The sequence below is a fragment of the Hemitrygon akajei genome, chromosome 16, assembly GCF_048418815.1.
Source record: "Hemitrygon akajei chromosome 16, sHemAka1.3, whole genome shotgun sequence".
In the NCBI taxonomy this organism is placed as follows: Eukaryota; Metazoa; Chordata; class Chondrichthyes; order Myliobatiformes; family Dasyatidae; genus Hemitrygon; species Hemitrygon akajei.
This window is the reverse complement of record NC_133139.1, coordinates 10,940,436-10,966,560: the sequence shown is the minus strand read 5'-3', so window position 1 is coordinate 10,966,560 and position 26,125 is coordinate 10,940,436. Positions and strand designations below refer to the sequence as shown.

Genomic DNA, 26,125 nt, shown 5'->3' with positions numbered 1-26,125 from the left:
TATCCACTACTTTTCTTAGGGTTTTCCATACAAGAGCATTGGTGCTTCCAAAACAGGACGTGATGCAACCAGTCAATTATACTCTCCACCGCACATCTAAAGGGAGTTTTTCCAAAATTTTAGATGACATGCCAAATCTTCATAAACTTCTGATAAAGTAGAGGTACTACTATGCTTTCTTTGTAATGCCACTTACGTGCTGGACCCAGGACAAATCCTCTGAAATGATAACACTGAGGAATTTAAAGACGCTGACCCTCCCCATCTCTGATCCCCTAATGAGGATTGGTTCAGGGACCTCTGGTTTCCTCCTTTTAGGTCAATAATCAGTTCTTTGGTCTTACTGACATTGAGTGGGGGTTGTTGTTGTGGCACCACTCAGCCAGATTTTTAATCTCCCTCCTAAATGCTGATTCATTATCACCTTTGATTTGGCAGTGGCGTCATCGCCAAACTTAAATATGATATTGGATTTGTGCTTGATCTCACAGTCATAAGCGTAAAGCAAACAGAGCAGCAGACTAAGTATACAGCTTTGTGATGCACCTGTGCCGAGGGAGATTGCACAAGAGATGTTGTTGCCAATCTGAACTGACTGGTGTCTGCAAGTGAGGAAATCGACAGTCCAATTGCACAAGAAGGTATAGAGGCCCAGGACTCGAAGCTTTTTGATTAGTTTGGGGGGTATGATAGTATTGAATGTTGAGCTGTAGTCATGAAAGAGTATCCTGATATATGCACCTTGTTGTCCAGATGTTCCAGGACTGAATGAAGAGCCAATGAAATGGCACGTGCTGTTGACCTGTCACTTCTCAGGCAGTGTTGATTTGGCCTCTCAAAGGACTTCATCACAGTGGATGCTACTGGATTATTGTTTACCACATTCCTCTTAGACACCGATATAATTGAAACTTGCTTGAAATGGATTGGTACCTCAGGCTGCCAAAGTGAGAGGTTAAGGATATCAGTGAACACTCCAGCCAATTGATCAGCACAGGTCTTTAGTACTCAGCCAGACACCCTGCCTGCACCAGATGCTAGACATCAGTGCTGAGTTAAGATGCCCTGGATACTAAGGAGGATAGTGCCCGTGACGGAGCTGACTAAGGTCACAACTGTCTACAGCTTCTTTTGATCCTGTGCAGCAGCCACACCCTTCCCTCCAATCATACCAGACAGTGATGCTGCCAGTTAGAATGCTCTCCAATGTACATCTGTAGAAACTTGTTGAGCGTCTTTGGTGACATATCAAATTTCCTCAAACTCCTAAAGACATATAGCTGCTGTCGTGCCTTCTTTGTAGCTGCAGTGATATTCAAAGCAAAATAGAAAACAAACTAGGAATTCAGTGGTAGAGCAGGTTTTGTCAGGGAAAAGAAATTCAGCCCTCACTAAGCTTTACATCTGAGATGTCTAAAGGTGCAGCTTAGAGGTACCTCGCTGGAGCTGATAGGAGCTAATTTGTCTGTTTTTTCATGCTCTCATGTCTCATCTGGGAGTTCAAAGGAGAGGCAAGGGGGTCAGGAGGACATGGCACAGAAGAGAAGCCAGGAGAAAACAAAATAATTGAATTTGGTCTCACCTCATCCATTATGTACCAGCAGCCTTGCAGTCATCACCTGCTGTGCGTAAATACTCTACAAGATGCACGGTGCATCTCATCAGTCCTTAGCTTAATAGATACTATCTGAATAATTTCTAATGTGCCCTCGTGCCTCTTTACATACAGTGTACATAAGCAACTATTACAAAAAACTTTGCACAACGATCAACTAATTTTTGTATCCTGGCTCCTTTACTGCTTTCCCACTTTGCTTGCATCCTGTTTAAAAAATATTGTTTGCCTTGATGTGGTTCACTTAGGAGCAGCAGAATATATTGTGCGACATGTGGTGAGAAGCCTGGATGAGAAAACTAGCAAGTATAAAATAACTAACATTTATTGAAGCCCAACTACACAGAAGAAATCTACAGATCAGTTCAGCTGATTTAAAAAAAAGTTTTTAGGATCTGTCATTGATGAAGATTTAAAAAAGCTTTTTAAAAATATTCTGGCATTACTTGGAATCACCTGTAGCAACAGATATGTTGAGCAGCCACGTTGATCGTAAACTTTGTGTATTGCTTCAAGTCACGATATTAATTCTCATTTCTAATTCCAATGAAATTGTAGGCATTCAACCAGAATGTTACATTCCCTTCAAAGTTACCACTTGTAATCAGATCTCAGTTCCCCTGATTAGGATTTGCTTTCTCATTTAAAAAAAACATGCAGTTACAAATTTATAAAGTATTTCCAGTGATTTTGATGAGAACATTTGCTGCAACATGAAATAAAATTCTTTATTAATATAGTTTTCAGTAAAGTTATTGAGGTCAAGAAAACTTTGGGAAATTGGAAAGGCAATCATTTATATTTAGAGACCCAGAAATAATTTAGACAGGCATCTCTCAAGCGTTTCCAAGGTGCCAAATTATCAGAAACCAGTAAATTCAGTCCATTCCTGCCCAACTCACAGGGAAATCTTAGCTACAAAAGTCAAAGGAACCACAGTATGGCAGAGAAACTATACAGCTGAGATAGTGTATAGCTCACTTGTCACTCTGTACTGTACTGGTCACCTTGCTAAAGGAAGAAGACACTTACATTGGAGATAGTTCAGAGACAGTTTGCTACTGATCCAAAAGATTCAGGTACAAAGGATCCACAGTGACTTGGAAGATAGGACTCAAAACTGGCTTGGGCAGAGGAGGCAGAAGGTATTAGTGGAGAGATGTTAATCTGACAAGAGGTCTGGTATTGCTGGTGTTCATCAGGGTTCAACGTGAGACACTTTGTGAGGTCAAATGCAAAAGTACACAGTGACCATCAGGGCTGACAGATGAGATTGGTTTAAATTAGCATCACAGTCAGCACATTCATAAGACCATAAGATATAGGAGCAAAATTACGCCATTTGGCCCATTGAGTCTGCACCGCCATTTCATCATGGCAGATTGACCAGGCCTCTATGACCCCCATCTGTGGTAACAAATTCCACAGATTCACCATCCTCCAGCTAGGAAAATTCCTCATCTGTTCTGCAGGGACATCCTTCCATTCTGAGGCTGGGCCATCTACTCCTACACTCTCTCACTATTGGAAACGCCCAGTCTATCTAGTCCTTTCAATATTCGATAGGTTTCAATGAGAATCATCTCACCCATTCTTTTAATGGGCTGAAGGGCCTATTCTTCTTGTATGTTCTATTACAGAAAAGATTATAAAACTTCATAAAAGCATGAGGGGCAAAGATAGAATTTTTTCCCCAGGTATGCGTATCTAGAACCAGGGGACACAGGATACTGAGGGCACTGAATGGGGTAAATTGAGATGAGATCTTAGGAATACATTTTTACACAGAGGCCCACGAATATTTAGAATGAGCTGCTAGAGGAACTGATGGAAGCAGATACAATTACAATATTTAAAAAGCATTTGGACAGGTACTTGGAGTGGTTAGAGTAACTATTACAGCGCCAGCGACCTGGGTTCAATTCTGTAGTTGTCCGTAAGGAGTTCCCCCGTGACCTCCCACATTCTAAATATGTATGGGTTAGTAGGTTAATTGGTAACATGGTAATTGGGCGCCGCAGGCCTGTGCTGTATTTCTAAATGGGAATAGTGGAGATAGGTATTGAGGATGGCAGGGATGAGGGTGGCCAGGCACATTTTGGCATGATTCTGTGGAAAAGGAATGAAATGTCAGAACAGATTGTCTTGATGGTTAAAAGATCTATTTGGTGTGGTACTGAGCCAAACAGAGCAAACGATAAATCCCTGGCTTATCCTAAGCTGCAGAGGGGGAAAAGCAAATTCAGCTTGAGCTCCCAATCAAACTTTTTTTTTGGTGTTTAAAAAACAAACCCGTGGATATGATTGGTATTAATTTTAATGGAATCAAATTATGCTGAAGGGTTTGCCTTCAAATGAGGGGAAATGGTTGGGGAGTGGGGTGAGGGGTGGGAGATAAATAGCTGCAAGAGATGGGGATGGGGAAGAGGGAGGTGGCGGAAAAGATTAGGCATTTGTATTAATGGCTGGATACATGCCAATAACAATAACTGCATCCTAGCACAAAGTTTACTCTTCAAGAGAAATTAATAAGGATAAGAAATAACAGAGTACTATGTGGCTGAACTGAACAGTTTCAATCCTGCGGTGTATATGACAGCTGTAAGGGCTGTTCCTCTGCCAATACAAATAGTATTACTGAAGCCCTGCCCTTATCCAGTGCAGAGGTGTGCTCTGTCTTCAAGTAATGTCATTTATTACAGTATCATGTTTCTTTGAACAGATTTTTACCTCAAAGATCAAACAATCTGACCCCTAATGTAAATTAGTTTAAGTTTCACCAACAAGCCATTCATAACCATTAGTTCTTTTTTTTCTCCCCAGCTGCTGACTTTGTCACATGATGTCAAACGAAACCACACATCTGTTAACATGAAAGCATCTTTGCAATGTCAGCTCTTCACTTCTTTCTTGAAGGCAGTGTATTTTCCTAGCACGTGATGCAGTAACTACCAGTTGCCTTGAGAACTTCCTTGCAATCATTAGCTTCACGGTTGAGGTTAGGCAGTTGTGGGCAGTGAACAGATTGGGAAAGTTTTAACAACTAAGCACAATCCTGTCTGCAACAATAAAAGCAGGAAAGGCACCAAATGGATCTTTCCAAACAAGGAATCAAGAGTGGACGGTGGACATGGACTGCTGGAGTAGTAGTGGGGAACAAAAACAGTGAAAGAACTAAATAAGTATATTGCATCAATCTTCGCCATAGGAGATGCCAGCAACATGCTAAAAATTCAAGAGTATCAGGGATGTAATCAATATTACTTAGGAGAAAGTGTTTGGGAAGTTGAAAGGTCTTAAGTTGTTACGAAACAGGCATGCAATGCTTGCATTTATTTTGAGAGGACTAGAATATAAAAGCAACGATGTAACGCTGAGGCTTTATAGGGCATTTTACGAGCAGGTTTGGGCTTCTTATCCAAGAAAGGATGTGCTGGCAATTGGAGAGGATCCAAAGGAGGTTTACAAAATTGACCCTGGAGATGAAAGGACTAACATGCATGAGGTGTTGCTGATGGCTCTAGTCCTTACTTGCTGAAGTTTAGAAGGATGTGGGGGAATTTATTTGAAACCTGCTGAATACTGAAAGGCCTGGGTGTAGAGGTGAGGGTGTTTCCAGTAGTCTAGGACCAGACAGTACAGCCTCAGAAAAAAAAAGTCCCCTCAGAACAGAGATGAAGAGGAATTTCTTTGGCCATAGGGCGGTGAATCTATGGGACTCATTGTAACAGTCAGCAGTGGAGGCCAAGTCATTGGATATATTTAAGGCGGAGGTTGACAGGCTCATAATTAGTAGCTGTGTCAAAGGTTAAGGGGAGAAGGCAAGAGAATGCACTTGACAGGGAATAATAAGTCAGCCATGCTGGAGCAGACTCAGTAGTCTTAACAGCCCTATTTTGCTTATATCTCATATGGCTTGTCTTTGCATGGAAAAGTAGACTGTGCCATGGGCTCTTAAAAGCACAAGAAAGCAACATTTACATAAGGGTTTGGTTCAGGCTATGGACTAATTTTGGGCTGTGAGCTGCGGGCTAGTAACTAATATGTTTTCCTCACCAAGTCTACTTCAGGATTTCTAGTGTGGAAGAAATACATTTTGGAAAGCAGAGGAGAATCTAAAAAAATCCCGGTACATTTGGAATATCCATCATCAATATTTCATCATCGTCATTAACAAAGAGCATGCAATATGCTTTCCACTTGAAATGTTGCTAAGATCAGTTAAGATGCATCAGGAAAAGAGAGGCAATATTCTACCACTGTCCTCACTTATTTGTGCAAGAACAATCACTCCCAGAAGAGGAAATCCACTTTGAGAACACAAAAGCCAAAAATCATACAGACCAAATAGGCCATTCCCCATATTTTACCATTTCCCACGGAAGCAAAGATTTCTCAGTTTCAAGCTCTGCTGAGGAATTATTAGCCTGAAATGTTAACTCCATTTTCTTTTCACAGATTCTGCACGACTCACAGAGCGTTTCCAGCATTTTCTATTTTTATTTGTTCTCATTTTTAACGTACAAGTGTCATGGCAACAAGACTTTCTGGTTCAGTACAGGATTACCAGACGAGCAGATGTCAAAATAGAAAAACAGGGCCTCTGTGATTATAACAGCAACCTTCCCCTGATTATTTATACCCATTTGTACAGCCCTAATCCATGCTTGTTAAACTTAACCTTTTGTTCATAACAGCTGATTAAAGTGTCAAAATACTTCTTTATTTCCCATGGAATGTTTAACTAATCAACTTAAGAAGATTGAATTGCTCCTGTTCCTTTAGTCAAGAATCTTTAGTTTGAATCATTGATGAGCAAGTGTTTACATTTGCAAATTAGGTCACCCAAATCACAAAAAGGCAGAAGATACTTGAGAGGAAAAATATTCCTATCAGTCAAAAACACAAGCGATTATGCGGATGCTGGAAATCTTAAGCAACGCACACAAGGTACTGGAGGAACAGAGCAAGTCAGGCAGTACCTACGGAGAGGAAAGGTCAGTCTGCGTTTCAGGTCGGGTGCCAGACCAGTACTTCAAAGGAGACCAGGAGAAATATTGACTGCTCAATTCCCTTCACAGAAGTCTTTCTCAACATTTTGGACCAAGACCTTTCACCGGGGTTGGGAAGATCCCTTCAGCCAGTCCTGATGAAGGGCCTTGGTGCAAAACATCATATGTTTATCCTCTCCATGGATACTGCTTCCTATCAATCATATCTTTAAATAAAAATGGTAACTGGAGCCTCCTTTAGGCTGAAGAGAACAAACAAAGATTGTGTGAGCACAGTGGTTCACTTTGCAAGGCTGACTGCTTCCAGTTGCCCACATTTTAATTTTTCACTCTGACCCTCCCCATTTATGGGCTTTGTATACTATTTCAACAAAGCACAATGAAACTTCAACTGTGCTGCAACTTCAAGGAATTGCATCTTCCAGCTTGACAAATTATACATTCAAGAGTCCAACATTTCAGATAACCAGCTTTCATCAGAACCAATTCTTTGAGCTTCAACTGGAATGTTAAATCATTGTTGCAAGATTTGCATTAATTACTCATAAATGTGAATCTGCCTAACTAAGAACAAACAATTCTACTTCTTCTTGTCAATACTGAGTACGCCATTTAATCAATTAGTCTAATAAAAAAAGATCTAGTGCTTTCCTGGCATATATGACGACTAAACTCTTCTCGGGCTTCAAGCCAGGTAAAGGTATTAATTATAACCGATGTTTTGATGACACACAGCCATCATCTTCAGGGATAATCATCACTTTATCGCTGAAGATGATGGCAGAGTTTGTCATCGAAATGTCGGTTCTAATCAATATCTGTAACTGGCTTGAAGTCTGAGAAGAGTTTATTAATCACAGTCTAGGTTCAAAAAAGTCTGTGAAGCTCAGGGGTAATGCCTTCTACAAAAGCTATTTGGAGTCAGGCGATCCAATCATGAGATGAGATTTGAGGTGTGCATTGTAGATGCTCTGCCCTATAAAAACGACACACAAAGTCAGGTTACTGACAGAGGCTGCTCTTAAAGAAAGATCTGTTTATGTGCATCATGCCTCAATCAAAACAACTTTCAGAGGACTGTAGAAGAACTATAGGGATGCATGAAGCTGGAAAAAGCTACCAAAGCATTTCTAAAGACCTGAACGTTCATCAGACCACAGTAAGAGAAATTGTCTACAAATGGAAGAAATTCAGTATTGTTGCTACTCTCCCTAGGAGTGGGCATCCTGCAAATATCACACCAAGAGCACAACGTGCAATGCTGAAGGAGGTGAAAAAGAACCCAAGGATAACAACAAAAGACCTGCAGAAATCTTTAGAACTTGCTGAAGTCTCTGTGCATGTGTCCACTACAAAAAAAAACACTGAACAAGAATGGTGTTTGTGAAAGGACACCACGGAGGAAACCACTGCTCTCCAAAAGAATATTGCTGCACGTCAAGTTTATAAAAGACCACCTGGATGATCCATAGCGCTCTGGGACAACATTCTGTGGATAGGTGAAACAGAGGTTGAACTTGTTAAGCAGAAATACATACCACTATGTTTGAGGAAAAAGGGCACTGCACACCAACTGAAGCAAGGTGGATGGAGCATCATGGTTTGGGGCTGCTTTGCTGCCTCAGGACACAGCTTGCGATAATTGAGGGACAATGAATTCAAAATTGTATCAAGACATTTTACAGGAGAATGTCAGGGTAGCGGTATGGCACCTGAAGCTTGACAGAAGCTGGATGATGCAACAAGAAAATGATCTGAACACAAAAGTAAATCAACAACAAAATGTTTTCAAAAAGAAAATACATGTTTTGGAATGGCCAAGTCAGAGTCCAGACCTTAACCTAATTGAGATGCTGTGGCAGGACCTGAAGGGGGCTGTTCATGAAAGGTATCCCAGAAATATAGATGAAATGAAACAGTTTTATATGGAGGAATGGTCTAAAATTCCTCCTCGCTACTGTGCAAGCCTGAACAGGAACTACAGGAAACGTTTAGTGGAGGGAATTGCTGCTAAAGGAGATTTAACCAGTTATTAAAAACAAGGGTTCAGATACATTTTCCAGCCTGCACTGTGAATGATTAACAATATGTTCAATAAAGACATGAAAAGTACAATTGTTCTTAATTCACTGAACCTGACACCATCGTCACTTACTCATTCAGTCCTCCTTAATCCATTCCCGTTCCTTCACCCCATTCTCAAAAATCAAACACATTTTAAATTAAAATTTTTTTTGAATTCTAATGAAAAGTTATCAACCTGACCAGCAACCACTCCAGATGTCATAAGCTTACAAGGGGGGGGGATTTCACTCAGGTCAACTGCCCAAGTAGAAAAGGGCAGCGCCAGAACGTGGCAGCTTATTTGAGCTCTGGCCAGTGACCAATCAGCGACTGATTTGCAAGAGCAAATTAAAGAAGGCAAGGGCAAACGCAGCAGCCATAGTCACAGTAGACAAAGTTTGAGTGACGTGGCTTCAGTTAGAGAAGGTAAAAAAAAAGCTCCAGGTAAAGTTCCCCACCGCCTTCCCTTCGTTACATCTGCTCAGCTAGGACAGCAGAGAAGCCAGGCAAGATAGTTGAATGCTCCTCTTGCCAGATGTGAGAAGGCAGGGAGAACTCCAGTGTCCCTGACAACAACTGTGAGAGTGCGTTCAACTGCAGCTTCTAACAATCTATGTTAAGGGGTTGGAGCTGGAAATGGATGAACTCCAGATCATTCAGGAGGCTGAAGGGGTGATAGATATAGAGAGGTAGTAACACCCAAGGTGCAAAACACAGGAAACTGGGTAACAGTCAGGAAGGGGAAAGGCTTTAAGGAGCCAGTGCAGAGTACCCCTGTGGCCATCCCCCCAACAACAGATATACCACTTTGAATACTGCTGGAGGGGGTAGGGGATGACCTAACAGAGGAAAGTCATAGTGGTCAGGTCTCTGGCACTGAACCTGCCTCTGTGATTCATTAAGGAAGGGGAGAGGGAGGGAAGAGAAGAGGCATACTGTGGTGATAGGGGATTCATTAGTTAGGGGAACAGACAGGAGGTTCTGTGGGTGAACAAAGAGATTCCAGGATGGTATGTTGCCCTCTCACCCCTCCAGGCGCCAAGGTCCAGAACACCTCAGATCGAGTCCTCAGTATTCTAAAGTGGGAGGGTGAACAGCCAGAGGTCGTGGTCCATGTAGGCACCAATGACATGGGTAGGACGAGTGACGAGGTTCATCATAGAGAGCTCAGAAGTTAGAAGCAGGACATCAAGGGTTGTGATCTCCGTATTGCTACCTGTGCCATGGACTATTGAGTAAGATAATGCAGTCTAGCAGAGATATTTAGATTATCCTTAGAAACAGAGGAGGTACTAGAGGATTGGAGGATAGCCAATGTTGTTCCGCTGTTTTATAAGAAAAGGCTCTAAACAGAAGCCAGTAAATAATAAGCTGGTGAATCTGACATCAGCCCTGTGTCTGATTGGGCTGCCAGTGAGTCAGGCTCATTCCGGCAGCCTGATCAGCAGCAGGAGCAAGCCACAGCATTGAGGTTTCTTGCAGGTCAGCAATGCTTGTTTAAAAGGAGAGCTTTGTGGGTGTTCGGGCTCCTTCCAGTGGCTAGTGTGCCAATCAGTGGCAGGAGCAGGCCACAGTGGCGAGGTTTCTCACAGGCCGGTGACACTTGTTTAAAAAGGACAGGAGTAACAAGTTGGGTGGCCATTGTTGGGAAGGTAGGGCCAGTGAGAGTAGGAGCATCAGGCTTTGGCTCGAAAAAGGCATGGCTCTGGATAAGCTTCTGTTAAGGTTCCCTAACTTCCCCTCTTACTGTACCCAGTGTAGTAAATTGCTGTTGTGTGTTCTTCATGCCAGATGTTGAAGTCCTGGGAGACCCAGAGTCTCCCAGGGAACTATATGTGCATGAAGTGCATCCAGCTGCAGCTCCTTAAAGACTGTGTTAGGGATCTGAAGCAGCAGCTGGACGAACTTCAGCTTGTATGGGAGAGTGAAGACATAATGAATCGGAGTTACAACAGAAGAGTAATCACCCCTAAGTTTCAGGAGGTGAATAGCTGCGTGACTGTCAGGAGAAATAGAAATGTGAATAGGCAGATTACCCCTGTGGCCATTCCCCTCAATAATAAGTATATTGTTTTGAATACTGTTGTGAGGGATGATCTCTCAGGGGAATGCCACGGAGAACGGGTTACATGCACTGAGTATAGGTCTGTGGTGCAGAAGGGAAAAAGAGAAAAGAGAGAGCTGTAGTGATAGGTAACTCAACAGTCAGGGAAACAGACAGGAGATTCTGTGGATGTGAACAGGACATCGGAATGATACACTGCCTCCCAGGTGCCAGGGATGGGAACATCTCAGACTGTGTCCACAGCATTTTAGAGAGAGAGGGAGAGCGGCCAGTTATCTTAGTACACATTAGCACCAATGACATAGGAAGGAAAAGCAAATATGTCCTGAAAAGAGAATTTAGATAGCCAGGGAGAAAGCTGAGATGCAGGACCTTCAGGGTAGTAATTTCTGGATTGCTGCCTGTGCCGCATGCCAGTGAGGATAGAAACAGGATGATCTGGCAGATTAATGCGTGGCTGAGAAGCTAGTGCAGGGGACAAGGCTTCAGGTCCTTGGATCATTGGGATCTCTTCTGGGGGAGGAATGACCTGTTCGAAGGTAATGGGGTTGCACCTGAATTGGAGGGAGACCAATAATCTTGTGGGCAGGTTTGTTAGAGCTACTGGGGAGGGCTTAAACTAATTTGGCGGGGGGGAGTGGGAACTGGAGTGAAGAGACTCAGGATAAGGATAGGACGGATGGTTTAAAAAAATAGCAAAGAGAGCATGCAGTCAGACTGTCAGGAAGAGCAGGCAGATCATAGGTCAAAACTGCAGCCAGCAGGGTGAGTATCAGTGCATTAGGGATGCAGAATCAAAAGGGGCAGCGAATACAGCACTCAATTATATCACAATGCACGGTATATAAGAAATAAGGTGGATGATCTTGTTGCATTATTATAGATTGTCTGGTTTAATGCTGTGGCTATCACTAAATCATGGCTGAAGGATGGTTATAGTTGAAAGGTGAAGGTTACACACTATCGGAGAGATAAGAAGATCAGCAGACGGGATGGCATGGCTCTGCTGGTAAAGAATGGCATCAAATCAGTAGAAAGATGTGTCGTAGGATCAGAAGATGTTGAATCCTTGTGGGTTGAGTTAAGAAACTGCAAGGGTAAAAGGACCCTAATGGCAGTTATATGATGGCTCCCAACAGTAGCTGGGATATGGACTACAGATTACAATGGGAAATAGAAAAGGCAATGTTATGATAGTTATGGGAAATTTCAACTTGCAGGCTGGTATTGGATCTCAAGAGAGTGAGTTTGTTAAATGCCTATGAGATGGCTTTTTAGAGCAGTTTGACATTGAGCCTACTAGGGGATCAGCTACACTGGATTGGGTCTTATGTAATGAACTGGAGTTGATTAGGGAGCTAGAGGTAAAAGAACCCTTCAGAGGCAATGATCACAATATGATTGAGTTCAACTTGAAATCTGATAAGCAGAAAGTAAAGTCTGACATAGCAGTATTTCAGTGGAGTAAAGGAAATTACAGTGCCGTGAGAGAGAAGTTGGCCAAAGTAAATTGGAAGGAGATGCTGGCAGGGATGACAGCAAAGCAGCAATGGTTTAAGTTTCTGGGGAAAATGTGGAAGGTATAGGACAGTTGTATTCCAAAAGCAGAGAAATACACAAATGGCAAAATAGTACAACTGCGGCCGACAAGGAAAGTCAAAGCTAAAGTAAAAGTAAAGGAGGGACCATATGACAAAGCAAAAATAAATGGGAAGACAGAGGATTGGGAGGCTTTAAGAAACCTACAGAGAGCAACTATAAGAATTGTTAGGAAGGAAAAGATGAAATATGAAAGCGAGCTAGCAAACAATATCAAAGTGGATACTAAAAGCTTTTTCAAATAAGTAAAAAATAAAAGAGATGAGAGTGGATATAGGACCACTAGAAAATGAAGCCGGAGTGATAATGTCGGGGGACAAGGAGATGGCAGATGAACTAAATGAGTATTTTGCATCAGTCTTCACTGGGGAAGACACTAAGCAGTGTGCCAGATATTGAAGGCTGTGAGGGAAGAGCAGTGAATGTAGATGCTATTACAAGGGAGAAGGTGCTCAAAAACTGACAAACTTAAGGGTACACAAGTCACCTGGGCTAGATGAACTACACCCGAGGGTTCTGAAAGAGATAGTGGTGGAGATTGTGGAAGCATTAGTATTGATCTTTCAAAATTATTGGACTCTGGCATGGTGCCAGAGGACTGGAGAATCTCAAATGTCACTCCACTCTTTAAGAAAGGAGGAAGGCAGCAGAAAGGAAATTATAAACCAACTAGCCTGACCTCAGTGGTTGGGAAGATGTTTGAGTCAATTGTTAAGGATGAGGTTATGGAGGACTTGGTGACATAGGACAAGATAGGACAAAGTCAACGTGGTTTCCTTAAGGAAAGATCTTGCCTGATGAACCTGTTGGAATTCTTTGAGGAGATTACAAGTACAACAGATAAAGGGGATGCAGTGGATATTTGTACTTTCAGAAGGCAGGCTGCTTACCAAGTTAAGAGCCCGTGGTATTACAGGAAAGTTACTGGCATGGTTAGAGCACTGGCTGAGTGGTAGGATGCAGCCAATGGGAATAAAAGGATCCTTTTCTAGTTGGCTGCTGGAAACCACTGGTGTTCCACAGGGGGTCAATGTTGGGACCGCTTCTTTTTATGATGTATATCAATGATTTAGGTGATGGAATAGATGCCTTTGTTGCCAAGGCCTCACCTGGAGAAATGTGTTTTAGGCTCCTCATCTAAGAGAAGACATGCTGGCACTGGACAGGGTTCAGGGGAGGTTCACAAGGATGATTCTGGGAATGAAAGGGTTATCATATGAGAAATGTTTGACAGCTCTGGGTCTGTACTTGCTGGAATTTAGAAGGATGAAGGGGGATCTCATTGAAACCTTTCGAATGTTGAAAGGCCTGGACATAGTAACTATGGAAAGGATGTTTTCCATGGTGGGGTAGTCTTGGACAAAAGGGCACAGCCTCAGGATAGAGGGATGTCCATTTAAAAGTGAGATGCGGAGAAATTTCTTCAGCTATAGGGTGGTGAATTTGTGAAATTTATTACCATAGGCAGCTGGGTGTATTTAAGGCAGGGCTTGATAGGTTCTTGATTGGATATGGTATCAAAGGTTATGGTGAGAAGGCTGGGAAGTGGGGCTGAGGAGAGGGAAAAAGGAGTAGCCATGATTCAATGGTGGAGCAGACTTGATGGGCCAAAAGGCCTAATTCTGCTCTTGTGTCTTATGACCTTATCATCATGGGAAAGTTATTGCAAGGTATTCTAAGGGACTGGATATACAAGTACTTGGATAGACAAGGACTGATTAAGGATAGCCAGCATAGCTTCATAGGTCATGTCTACTAACCAAGCTTAAAGTTTTGAGGAAGTTACCGGGAAAGTGGATAAAGGCAAGGCGGTGGATGTTGCCTACATAGACTTTAGTAAGCCACATGGGAGGCTGGTCAAGAAGGTTGTCACTCAGCATTCAGGGTGGGGTAGTAAATTGGATTAGATTAGAGATTGGATTTGTGGGAGAAGCCCTTTTCTCGTGGTAGTAGAGGACTGCCTCACTGACTGGAGGCCTGTGACTAGTGGTGTGTCCCAGGGATCAGTATGGGTCCTTTGTTGTTTGTCATCAAGATCATTGATCTGGATGATAAGGTGGTTAATTAAATCAGCAAATTTGTGGATGATACCAAGACTGGGGGTGTAGTGGTCAGTGAGGAAGGCTATCATGGCTTTCAGAGGGATCTACCAGCTAGAAAAATGGGTTGAAAAACAGCACCTGGAATTTAATGCAGACAAGTGCGAATTTTTGCACTTCAGTGGGACGAACTAGACAAGTTTTAAACAATGAATGGTAGGGCACTGAGGGGTGTGGTAGAACAAAGAGATCTGGGAATACAGGTCCATAATTCATTGAAAGTGGCACCACAGGTAGACAGGGTCATAAAGAAAGCTTTTGACACATTGGCTTTCATAAATCGATGTGTTAAGTACAGGAGAGGGGATTTTTTGTTGAAGTCGTACAAGACATTGGTGAGGCCTAATTTAGAGTATTGTGAGCAGTTCTGGTCACCTACCTACAGGAAAGATGTAAACAAGGTCAAAAGTTTACAAGGATGTTGACGGGTCTGGAGGATCTGAATTATAAGGAAAGATTGGGCAAGTTAGGACTGTATTCTTTAGAACGTAGGAGATTGAGGAGAGTATACAAAATTATGCAGGGTATAGATAGGGTAAATGCAAGCAGGCTTTTTCTGCCGAGGGTGGGGAGGACTACAATTAGAAGTCATGGGTTATGGGTGAATGGAGAAAAGTTTAGGGGAACACAAGTGAAAACTTCTTCATTCAGAGTTGTGAAAGTGTGGAATAAGCTGCCAGCATAAGTGGTGCATGTGAGTTTGATTTCAACATTTAAGAGAAGTTTGGATGGGTACACAGATAGTAGGGGCATGGTGGGCTCTGTTCCTGGTGCTAGTCAATGGAAGAAGGCAGTTTAAATGGTTTTGGATGGATTAGATGGGCCAAAGGGCCTGTTTCAGTGCTGTATTTCTTTATGACAAACCTGAAATGTTGACTTTGATTCTCTTCGCAGAAGCTCCTGACCTGAATACTTCCCACATTTTTTATTTCAGATCTCTAGCTTTGCAGCCTTTTGTGATTCAACAAATAAGACTTTTGTTTTTCAACCCCATTTCCTTTGTCACATTACCTCTTCAACCAGCTCATCATTGCAATGACGAAGTTAGTCACCTTTCACATTTTGGCACATACACACATACACAAGCTTAAGACTGCATCACCTCTCCAATCTGCCCTCACATCAGGTTAATTAAATTTCAACCATACAGGACAAAGCAAGAGTTTACCAATTTTCTGCTTCAAATACCAGCTTAACTAATTTCATTAGGAGGGTGACTTCTACATCTGCATCTCAACAGCATTTGCTGCCCATCCCAAAAATAATCCAAGCTCTCTGAACAATTGCAACAAAAATGTCAGTCTACTGGTACAGATATGTTTACTAGTCTCAGCTGAGGAATTCCAAAAGAGCTGCAAAAGTTATGACACTTAGGTATTGTATTATCTTGGTTACATTTTAAACCTTAAAATATCAGGTTATAGAATTTAAGGCTTCACAGTTGTTCTTCTGGAGTTAAAATGGAACACTTGTTATTCCTTCGGGCCAGCTAAAGCTAATTTAATTAATTCATAATCTCTCAAAAGATAATTAGCCAGGAGTAAGAATAATGTGTATAGAGAAGGGTGACAGGTGTGCCTTTGAATATTGATTGCATTAGTCATGCTTAATACAACCTGGTCATTAATTTTCACTTGCAGTATACTTCTAGCTGACTGATGATTTTTTTTTCATGGCAAAAGAAGTTACTTTGAACAGTATACAGCTGCACAGAATTTATTCCACTGAAATCAATGAAAGACAGAGTGGGGAAAGAGCATGCTGCCAATGGCACAAATAGGACTGGCTGTAAATTATGGCAGCCATCTTTTACTCTTTTCCTTCCACAACAATGTCCAAGAATAGGGCTTTAGGTGAGTCAAAGGAATTTTAAAAGGTAATGGTTTCTTTTTGCAGAATATCTGAAACTTGCTGCCAGAGCATGTAGAGGAATGAGATATACTCACTACATTTAAGAGACATTTACATAGGCCTAACGTGGGCAAGTGGGATCAGTATGGGATTCCTAACCTGGGATCCACAGACACCCTGTGGCGACCCACTTCCTAGCGCACTCGAACCGGCTCACAAATAGCCAGCGCGCAGGCACAAAGGCCAGGTCCGCAACAAAGGGAAAAAAGCCTGCGGGGGTTTATGAGTACGTGTCCCTTAGAGCATCCGCGCCCGGGGAGGGTGGGATGAGGAAGGCTTTAAAGCAAGGCTGTGAAGTTCGAATAAAATCATCTTTAATTGCAGTTTACCGACTCCGTGTCGTTATTTTAGTGCTGCGTGTAGCACACCGCTACAACCCCTCGGTTAACAGTATTAGTCCATGGCATTAAAAAAAGTTTGGGAAGCCCTGGTATAGATGGCAAAATGGTCTGCATAGATGTGGCTTCTGTGCTATATAACTCTGTTTAATGTCATTCATACAATTATATGGTAAAATGGTCTTTCACTCTGATGTTAATATCAGCCCTCTTTCTACATTTACCAACAATGTAAATGACTATTCCAAAAAACAAACTACAGCGTAACATTATTACAGCACCAGTGACCTGCGTTAAATTCCACCATGTCTGTAAGGAGTTTGTATATTCTCCCCATGATTGCCTAAGCTTCCGCCCACATCCTAAAGACATTGTCATAGGGGTTAGTGAGTTAATTGGTCACATGGGTGTGAAGTGGGTGACGTGAGTTTGTTGGGCTGCGTTACCATGTTGTATCTCTTAATCAAAACTGTATTAGTGGAGACTGCAGCTTGGATGCCATTTCTAAGTCAGCTTAGAGATGGAGACAGAAAGCAGTGAATCACCCTTTCACACATTACCTGATGTAACACTTTGACAGCCAAGGCTGGTAACTATGGAAATGTCTGAGGGTTGATTGTTATGATTGGATTTGGTTATATAGCAAGTGTCTATAGGTATTAGTGCAAACAAATTCAAAACTAACTGAAAATAAATTGCACGGTATCTTGGTGCATGTGACAATAATAAACCAACTACCAATGCAAAAGAAGTGAAGATGCAAAAAGGCTTCAGAAGGAATTCTGAAGCCCATATCCACCAGTGTTAGTGTGATTACCACTCCAACATGTAGCGTGGAGAGCATTCTAACTGGTTGCACATTGTCTGGTATTGGGTTGGCGGGGGGGGGGGGGGGGGGGCACTGCACAAGTTGTGAACTTAGTCAGCTCCATCATGGGCACTAGCCTCCCCAGCATCCAGGACACCTTCAAGGAGCAATGCCTCAAAAGGCGACATCCGTCATTAAGGACCCCCATCACCCAGGACATGACCTCTTCTCATTGCTACCATCAGGGAGGTGCTACAGGAGCCTGAAGGTACACACACACTCAATGATTCAGGAACAGCTTCTTCCTGAATCATTACTTCCAGTTACTGTAATTTACTTTTTTTATGTTTTATGTACTGCTGCCGTATAACAAATTTCTCAACATATGCCAGTGATATTAAATCTGATTCAGATTCTGATTAGAACCGGGGATCAACAATGGGCTCAGACTGAGATCTCAAGATGAGGTGAGAGTTTAAGAAAAAGAATTGCTGGATTCCAAGGCAATTTATACAAGTGAATCCTGATGAAGGGTCTTGGCCCAAAACGCCAATTGCTTATTCCCTCCATAGATGCTGCCTGACTTGCTGAGTTCCTCCAGCGTCAGTGAACACAGGATTTAAAGTGATTATTAGGAAACATTTACTTAACTTTCACTTTAAAATACTCTATTTTCTGATTGCTTTCAATGTGAAAGTAAACAATTAAGCACTGAATTCTGAGTCAAGAATAAGCAAATGAGTATGGAAACTGGACAGACGAAACTTTATCTCATCCAAAACTGGAAATAAAATGAAATTGCTAAAATAAAATGACACCACTAAAATAACAAGTCAGTCATCAGATTTGTAACATAAGTAGCAGTGACCCTGGTAACTGAATAGAAAATTGGTTGTGCAATCTTTTTTTGATATCATATATCTAGAATAAGCAGTTCAGTAGTAGCATCTGTGACAGGTACATTACCACAAAGCAGATTCACGACTGATGCCCTTTCAAACTGGTATTTGTGTTTAACCTACATGGACAAAATGAACAGGAAGGGGAGGAGACATGGAAATGCTATTGACCACATCTCATAGTTTTACCTCCTTTCTTGCATAGGGAATAGCCAAGGAAAAACAAGTTTAGAAAAAAACTGAACTGAATTTGAAATTGGTTTATTATTGACACATGCACCAAAATATAGAAACTATCTTGTTTTGTTATACTGTTCATACTGTTTCTAAATGACAATAAACTGAATCTGAATACAGTTCAATTATAATACCATAAGATAGTAGGAGCAGAATTAGGCCATTTGGCCCATCAAGTCTATTCTACCATTTCATCGTGGCTGATCCATTTTCCTCTCAGCCCCAATCTCCTGCATTCTCCCGATATCCCTTCATGCCCCGACTAGTCAAGAATCTATCAACCTCTGTCTTAAATATATCTAAAAACTTAGCCTAAACAGCCAACAGTGGCAATGGATTCCATGGATTCATCACTCTTTGGCTAAAGTAATTCTTCCTCATCACTGTTCTAAAAAGGCACTCCTCTATTCTGAGGCTCTGGCCTTAAACTCTCCCACCAGAAGAAACAATCTCTCTACATCCGCTCTATGGAGGCCTTTCAATATTCGATAGGTTTCAATTAGGTCACCCATCTTCCATCTGAATTCCAGTGAATACAGAGCAGAGCCATCAAACACTCCTCATATCTTTTCAATCCCAGAATCATTTTTGTAGTTACACAGTGCATTGAGGTAGTACAAGTCAAGACATAATTAAAATTATGGCAGGCATACACAATGAAGATTAAAGCTTAACAGCTACAGAGAAAGTGCAGTGCAGGTAGATGATAAAGTGCAAGATCGTAACAAGGTAGATTGTGAGGTCAAGAGCCCATCTTATTGTACTAGACCACCCATTCAGTTGTCTCACAACTCAGATTATTTATGCATAAACAATCAAGAAGAGGTTTCTTCTGTGCATTAGGTGCAACAAGTAAATAATTGTATTTACAAGAAACATTTTCCATCATATAACGGCAGCTAGTATACAGCAAGTGGGTTCCAGGTCCATAGTTCACTGAAGGTAGCTACACAAATGGTTAATGTGGTAAAGACAAACTAGATTAGACTTCATTATAAAGGGTGTTGACTATCAAGAGTAAGGAAGTCATGCTGCAATTATATAAATTTTTAATCTGACTGCACTTTGAGCATTGCGTGCAATTCTGGTCACACCATTACAGGAAGGATGTAGACACTGCAGATTTTAGGAACAGCTTCTTCCTCCGTCATCAGATTTCTGAACAGCCCGTGAACAAATACTACATTACTATTCCTTTCATGCAATATGTCTATTTATTTAGTGACTACTCAGTTTTATGCTTTGCACTGTAATGCTGCCACAAAATGACAAATTTCATGACATATGCCAGTGATAATAAACATTTTGAGAGTGCAGAAGAGATTTACCAGGATACTGCCTGGATTACAGGCTATAAGCTATAAGGAAAGTTTGGACAAACTTTTGTTGTTCTCCCTAGAGGCTGAGAAGAAGCCTGAGAGTGGTTTTAAAAAAAAGAGATGCAGGAAGGAACTGACAGGAGAACTTACCATGTAAAGAGCTTTCTAAGCCTAACACCTTTTGAAGTACAAGTAATTGGAACATAGACTATAACAACACTACCAGCTAGATACTGGATTTCTCCTACTTATGTCATGCTAAATGGTCATTATGTTTTGCTCCAAAGCTAAACTCAATGACATTATTTCCAAAATTTAGACATTTTTGAGATGGGAAAAAAATGCTATTATGATTTTCTTCATATTAAATGGCACTAAAACTCATCTGCACCGTTACGTAGGCAGTTGTCACCCTTGTCAATCACTGACAGAAGAAAATCAGCATTATTATGTAGCTCATTCCACTGGATGCCCTGAAGTGAACATGGGTAGGGTGGGAATGTTAAAAAATTATAGAAAATAGATGGACACAGGAGTGGGGGAAATGTGGAGCTGGGGAAGATGGGCAGCAGCACACAGTCTTCAGACAGATAACCCACTTCACAGCAGCCAACAGTGCCCCAGGCAGACCCAGTATATTGCCAGCAGTATGGTGGTCAGAGATCAAGACATCTAGACATCTGAACTGACTGTGGTAGAGCGAGCACATCCCTCAGTATAAAATATTAGTGGGAGCAGAACGCAGATTAATGGATCAACATGCCAATGACACTTTAAATTGGACATGATTCAGTGCTTTTGATAAAACAAAACATTTTACTGGGAGTTTATAATTAAGGTTGAAGATCAGGACCTTTTAATTCAATTTCTGTCAATAATAGGTCCTTCATATGATCTCCATCACATGCCAAAAAAACAGCATTTGGATGAATTTTCTCAGTGGGCAGATCTTCAAGGACAAATGGGTCTGCATTCTTTAAAATATGGGCAGAATATTTTCAAAGCATTTGAGCATTTGATTTATTCATTAAAGGCATGTGCAAGTCAGTCCAATTTCTAGTTGCATTTTTTTTGTATGAAGTAGGTGGCGGGGTGGAGATACGTCTCCACCAACAGAGGTGTAAGGCATTCCTTCCATCGGCTAGTAGGTCACCCTTGGATAAGCCCCCGATCAGAAGCCACGGGATAGGTGGTCGTACGAGCACCTGGTGCATATCACAATTCCTAGTTATGCAACCACTGATGCCAGGCAGACAACCTCTGATGAGTATTGATAATAACTGGGGTCACCCGTCTTTAAAACACTGCCCAGAGGGAATGGCAAACCACTTCCTCATAAAAATTTGTCAAGAACAATCATGGTTATGAATACAGAAAAGACAGATTGAAGACCATAATCGCCAACTTCATAAGACAAGTCACGTAATGAATGTATAAAAAGAGTACAATAGCATCCAGACAACTTCACAGCCAAATTTACAAACTTGATGTTGAACTAAAATATACACATGGCATAAATATCTCATACCTCCCCTATAACAGCTAAATAACTAGGATTTCTTTTCCCCCAGACGAATTAAAATGTCCCTCTCATTATCAGTTTTCCAATGCACCTGCACTTTGTAGGCAGGTGCAATGAAAGTCTATAATGTATATTTGTGAAGTACAGATCAATGCCCTTGTACATTCTGTAACAAACACTTAGATTTGCACTTCATATGGTAGTATAAATTGGTCAGATGTTGATTGTTATTATTGAATACTTCAACTGCAATTGAATTGCATTAGACTGGATCACAATTGAAGAGATGGTGCCTGGTACAAGACTGCACCAGGCTATGCCATTGTTGAAAATGGGCTGTTCTCAAAGCCTCCTTCTGTCAGTTATTTAACTGTCATAACAAGCCTGCATAAATTTTCATCTACTCCCTTGATTTTGGATTGTATGCCAAATTATCACATGCTATGATAAACAGAGTCTAGTCAATCTATCATGTGACTCAGTACTGAACAATTCGTGCAATGCTTTATATTACTGTAAGATCGGGATTCTATTCCCACCACTATCTATAAAGAGTTTACACGTTCTCCCCACCACACAAGGCTTTCCTCCAGGTGCTCTGTTTTCCTCCCACATTCTGAAGTCCTACGGTTAGGGTTAGTAAGTTGTAAGCATGCTTTGTTGGCTCTAAAAACATGGTATTACTTGTGGGTTGCCCCTAGTACATCCCAAAGCAAGCGATACATTTCACTGATTGTTTCAATGTATGTATGACAATTCAATTCAAGTTTAATTGTTATTCAACCATACATGAATGATCATGAATACAGCCAAACGAGACAGTGTGACGATGCAGGGACAAGGTGCAAACACAGTACCAACAGTCACACACAAGATCACAACCACCGACTAGAAGAGTCCCGACCCCCACCACCGACATTGTGGCTCGAGGCCCAGTTCTCACACATACAAGACGACAAACCCATATCAACTATCAGTAAAATATGACAACTCAGAATATACATGTATATAGCCCAGACCCCCAGCCCATCGATACCATCTATCGACTGGCCCCAATGCCCACTAGGTGACACCGCGGTTTTGAGGTCCAGATGTCACATATGCAAGCAGGTATAGAATAATAGTAAAACCATAACCACACAGATATAAAGCTAATATTTACTACTAGACAGGTATATGGAGGAATTTAAGGTGGCGGTTATATGGGAGGTAGGGTTTAAGGGTCAGCACAACATTGTGGGCCGAAGGGCCTGTACTGTGCTGTATTGTTCTATGTTCTAATTATTAAATCTCTGTTGTGTGTTGTTTACCATTTGTTTTTGTGGGTTGCAAGTTCATCATATCTTTTCTTCTTTCTTAGGTACACCATGTACTACTTCCTTGCTGATCCAATAGATGTGGTCATCAGCATGACTACACTGGAACATAATAAAACTGCTGCCAAAAAGGATGCCGGACAAATGCAGAGTTTTCAAACGTTTGTTCTGTTGTGGAACTATCCCTTTTAACATACATCTTTAAATTTAAATTCATTTTATAGGAAAGGTCAGTGGATCAGTGGAAAGGTCTGCACTTATTACCCATCCCTAATTAACCCTGACCACTGAACAAATACAGTGCCTTTCCTAAGTGCAAGGCTTCTAACAACTTTCCACAGGAACACAATCAAGCATCCTGTCTGACTGCATAATTGTATGGCAAGGAAGCTGCAAGCATTGGATTACAAGACTCTACAGAGGATAGTAAAACAGCCAAACAGATCACCAGAATCCCTCCTCTCCTATTCGTGACATTTACCAGGAGTGTTTTATATGAAAGGCCCCGAAGCATTGTTGATGATCTCTACCACCCATCCCACAGTCTCTTTGACCCACTACTGTCAGGAAGGAGGTACAAGAGCACCAGGACTAGGACCACCAGACTGGGTAACAGCCTCTTTCCCCAGGATGTGAGGCTAATGAATACCCTGCCACCACCACCAAGGTCTCGTCACTAGGACAGCAAGCTGCTTATGGCACAATTTACTTGCACTGCAGACTTCACATGCATTTTGAATGATATTTTATTAACTTATTAGTAGTAATATTTTGATTAATGAGCTGTGTTTGTTATACGTTTTGAGGGCCCGCCGTGGTCTGGTGGAACTAGTTGGCTGTATACATGTACAGTCAGATGATAATAAACTTAAACTTGAAGTGGCCACACTGCAGCCATAATGTGTGCTGGGCAGACTGAATGTTTCATAGATGCATGGGATGACAATTAAGCAGGCTGCTTTGCCCTGGACAGGAGTCAGGTTTGAGGAGCAGTGTTGAAGCTGCACTCATCCAAAGTCAGCTGAAAGAATACATGATTCTAAATAATTGAGCAAACATTTTCTGAAAGTTTCTGAAATTGCCGATGGTGGTTCCCTGACTGGACTCAGCACATCATGCCTGCAAGTGCCATGAGTTTTCTCTGCAATCTAGAACAATCGTTCAATATGACAACGATATATTATCTTTTGAATGGGGTATCAAATCAAGGCCCTTTGTACCTAATCAAAATTTTTTTTTTAAAGTTTCTGTTATAGTTTGCACAAATTTATGTATTCAGGTTTACAACTGATATCTTAAGAGCAAAGAAAATACATCATCTTTCCAGTATTACATTGTCTAAAAGTGGATGTTTTGGTTACCTGTATAATACCGCTGCCTACTCTAGATTAAGTAATTCCCTAGTTGCAGATAATAGAATAAAATAAATAAAATTAAAGTTTAAAATAATAAAAATAAAATGTCTCTATGCAATCCCAATAAGATTTGCCAATACCAATATCCCAACACCTTACTAGACTTTCTAATTCACCAGTTAGCAAAAACTTGCATCAAGACTAGACATTTTTTAAACTTATGTACTGACCTCCTCCAAGGTTCAATAAAGTATCTGGTAAAACCCACCTGGTCCGCAATGCTTGCCATGCCGCATCGATGTCTGCATACAGATTCTTCTCAGAAGGTTTCCCATTGCTGACTCCATACCCTGAGTAATCATAGGAGAAGATGTTACAGTTGATTCTGGTGCCTAGACCGATGTAGAAACTGCTCATCTGACCCAAATCCACTGCATTTCCATGAGAGAAGAGAAGGGTGAACCTGAAAGGTAAAAGAAGAATATTTACAAGCTGATATCAACACGATATTGTTCGTGGTGATAAATTCTACAGGCAAGTTCAGATTGTGCATAGGATTCGTGGGGAAGACAAAAGATGTTTTTGGACATAATGGGAAACTTTGTTTAAATAATGAGAGAGGTACCAGAGTTATGTACCATGACTATAACTGCACACTTAAGAACATTAACAGGTGGTTCACAACATAACATACAAGTTGAATGGAGTAGAAACCTTCCACGATTATGATTATTGTCTGAGGGTGCTTAGAAATTGATGGTTAATATCTAGATCCCTGTTAGGAGGGAAGAACAAAAACTAATTGGCACATGTTAAATAACCTTTTCTTCATACATCTGCACATAATAGAATAAAATTGAACTTGGGAAAATCTTGGTGGCCTTAATTATCCAAATTGCTAAAGAGGCTGCTCACTTTTCAATTGTTGCAGACTTAGGGGAGGGAAAGTTGTGGAAGGAACGCGTAGAAAATTTTGGGAATACATGCAGTCATTGTTAGGACTTTGAAAATAAGTGTACATGGCCCTACAGTTGTACTGTCTATCCATTACACTCAAGGTTCTTAAAAATTAGATCTGTCTCTACAAACTTTCGACAAAGTCTGTCTGACATGAAGATGAGAGATTAGCTATTATCTCACATGTACATCGAAAAATACAGTGAAATACATCCGAGTCAAATCAGATCAGCAAGGATTTAATTCTGAATATTTTAACGTATCGTTTGTTTTATTTCATGTTTGCAGTTTTTACTTTTCCATTTTATAGTTGCTTGTGTAATAAAACAAAAGGTGACATAACTCTTGAAAACAATTAAACTGTGCTCCTGTGAGTACACAGTTTTGACCCCAGAATATATTTTTCTGTCATGTCCTTTCACACAAGTAGAAACGTACGGATGTTGCTCCTGCTCCTTTAAAACAACGGGACTTTCTTATTACAAAAAAAATCAGAATAATCATAAGACCGGCAACCAGTTTAGACTTGGTCTTCAAGTAATCATGTAGATAACAGATATCAGTAGTGTCATTACCATCACAACTAATGGCTGTTAGAGCAGGAGCAAGATCTTTACACTCATGGCATTTTTGGTAATTTCTCTGGTTTTCCACTTGTATAAAATGCCATTTGAATAAACAAAACCAGATTCTCCAGCCCCAACCAGCTCACAGCATCCACTGTCAAAGAACAAGTCACAGAATATAAAAGACGACAGCATGTAGTCCTTCACATAGTTCCTTTGTTCCTGGCCTTCAGAAACAAAGAAATCAGTTATTGTTTTGGTTATGGAAAGTAGCTTGCATATCTAGCTGGCGCCACAACATACAATCTATTCAGCACTGCCTCTATGTTGCAAGTTTAGTCTAATCACTTGCTGCAGTACTAAATGTTCAACACATTTTTGGCCAGTTCTTCACATGAATGAAGAAACTGAGGTTCCTTTTTCTCACCTGTCTTACCACAAAA

The 26,125-nt window shown here is 41.2% G+C and overlaps 1 protein-coding gene across 1 annotated transcript in view; it reads right to left on the bottom strand.

Moving 5' to 3' along the window:
* Positions 1–26,125, bottom strand: part of LOC140739750 (alpha/beta hydrolase domain-containing protein 17B-like) — a 79,776-nt gene that overhangs the window by 14,483 nt on the left and 39,168 nt on the right. The window contains exon 2 of the mRNA XM_073068229.1: positions 24,428–24,622. Coding sequence (XP_072924330.1) covers positions 24,428–24,622 — 195 coding nt within the window. The remainder of the gene's footprint in view (positions 1–24,427; positions 24,623–26,125) is intronic.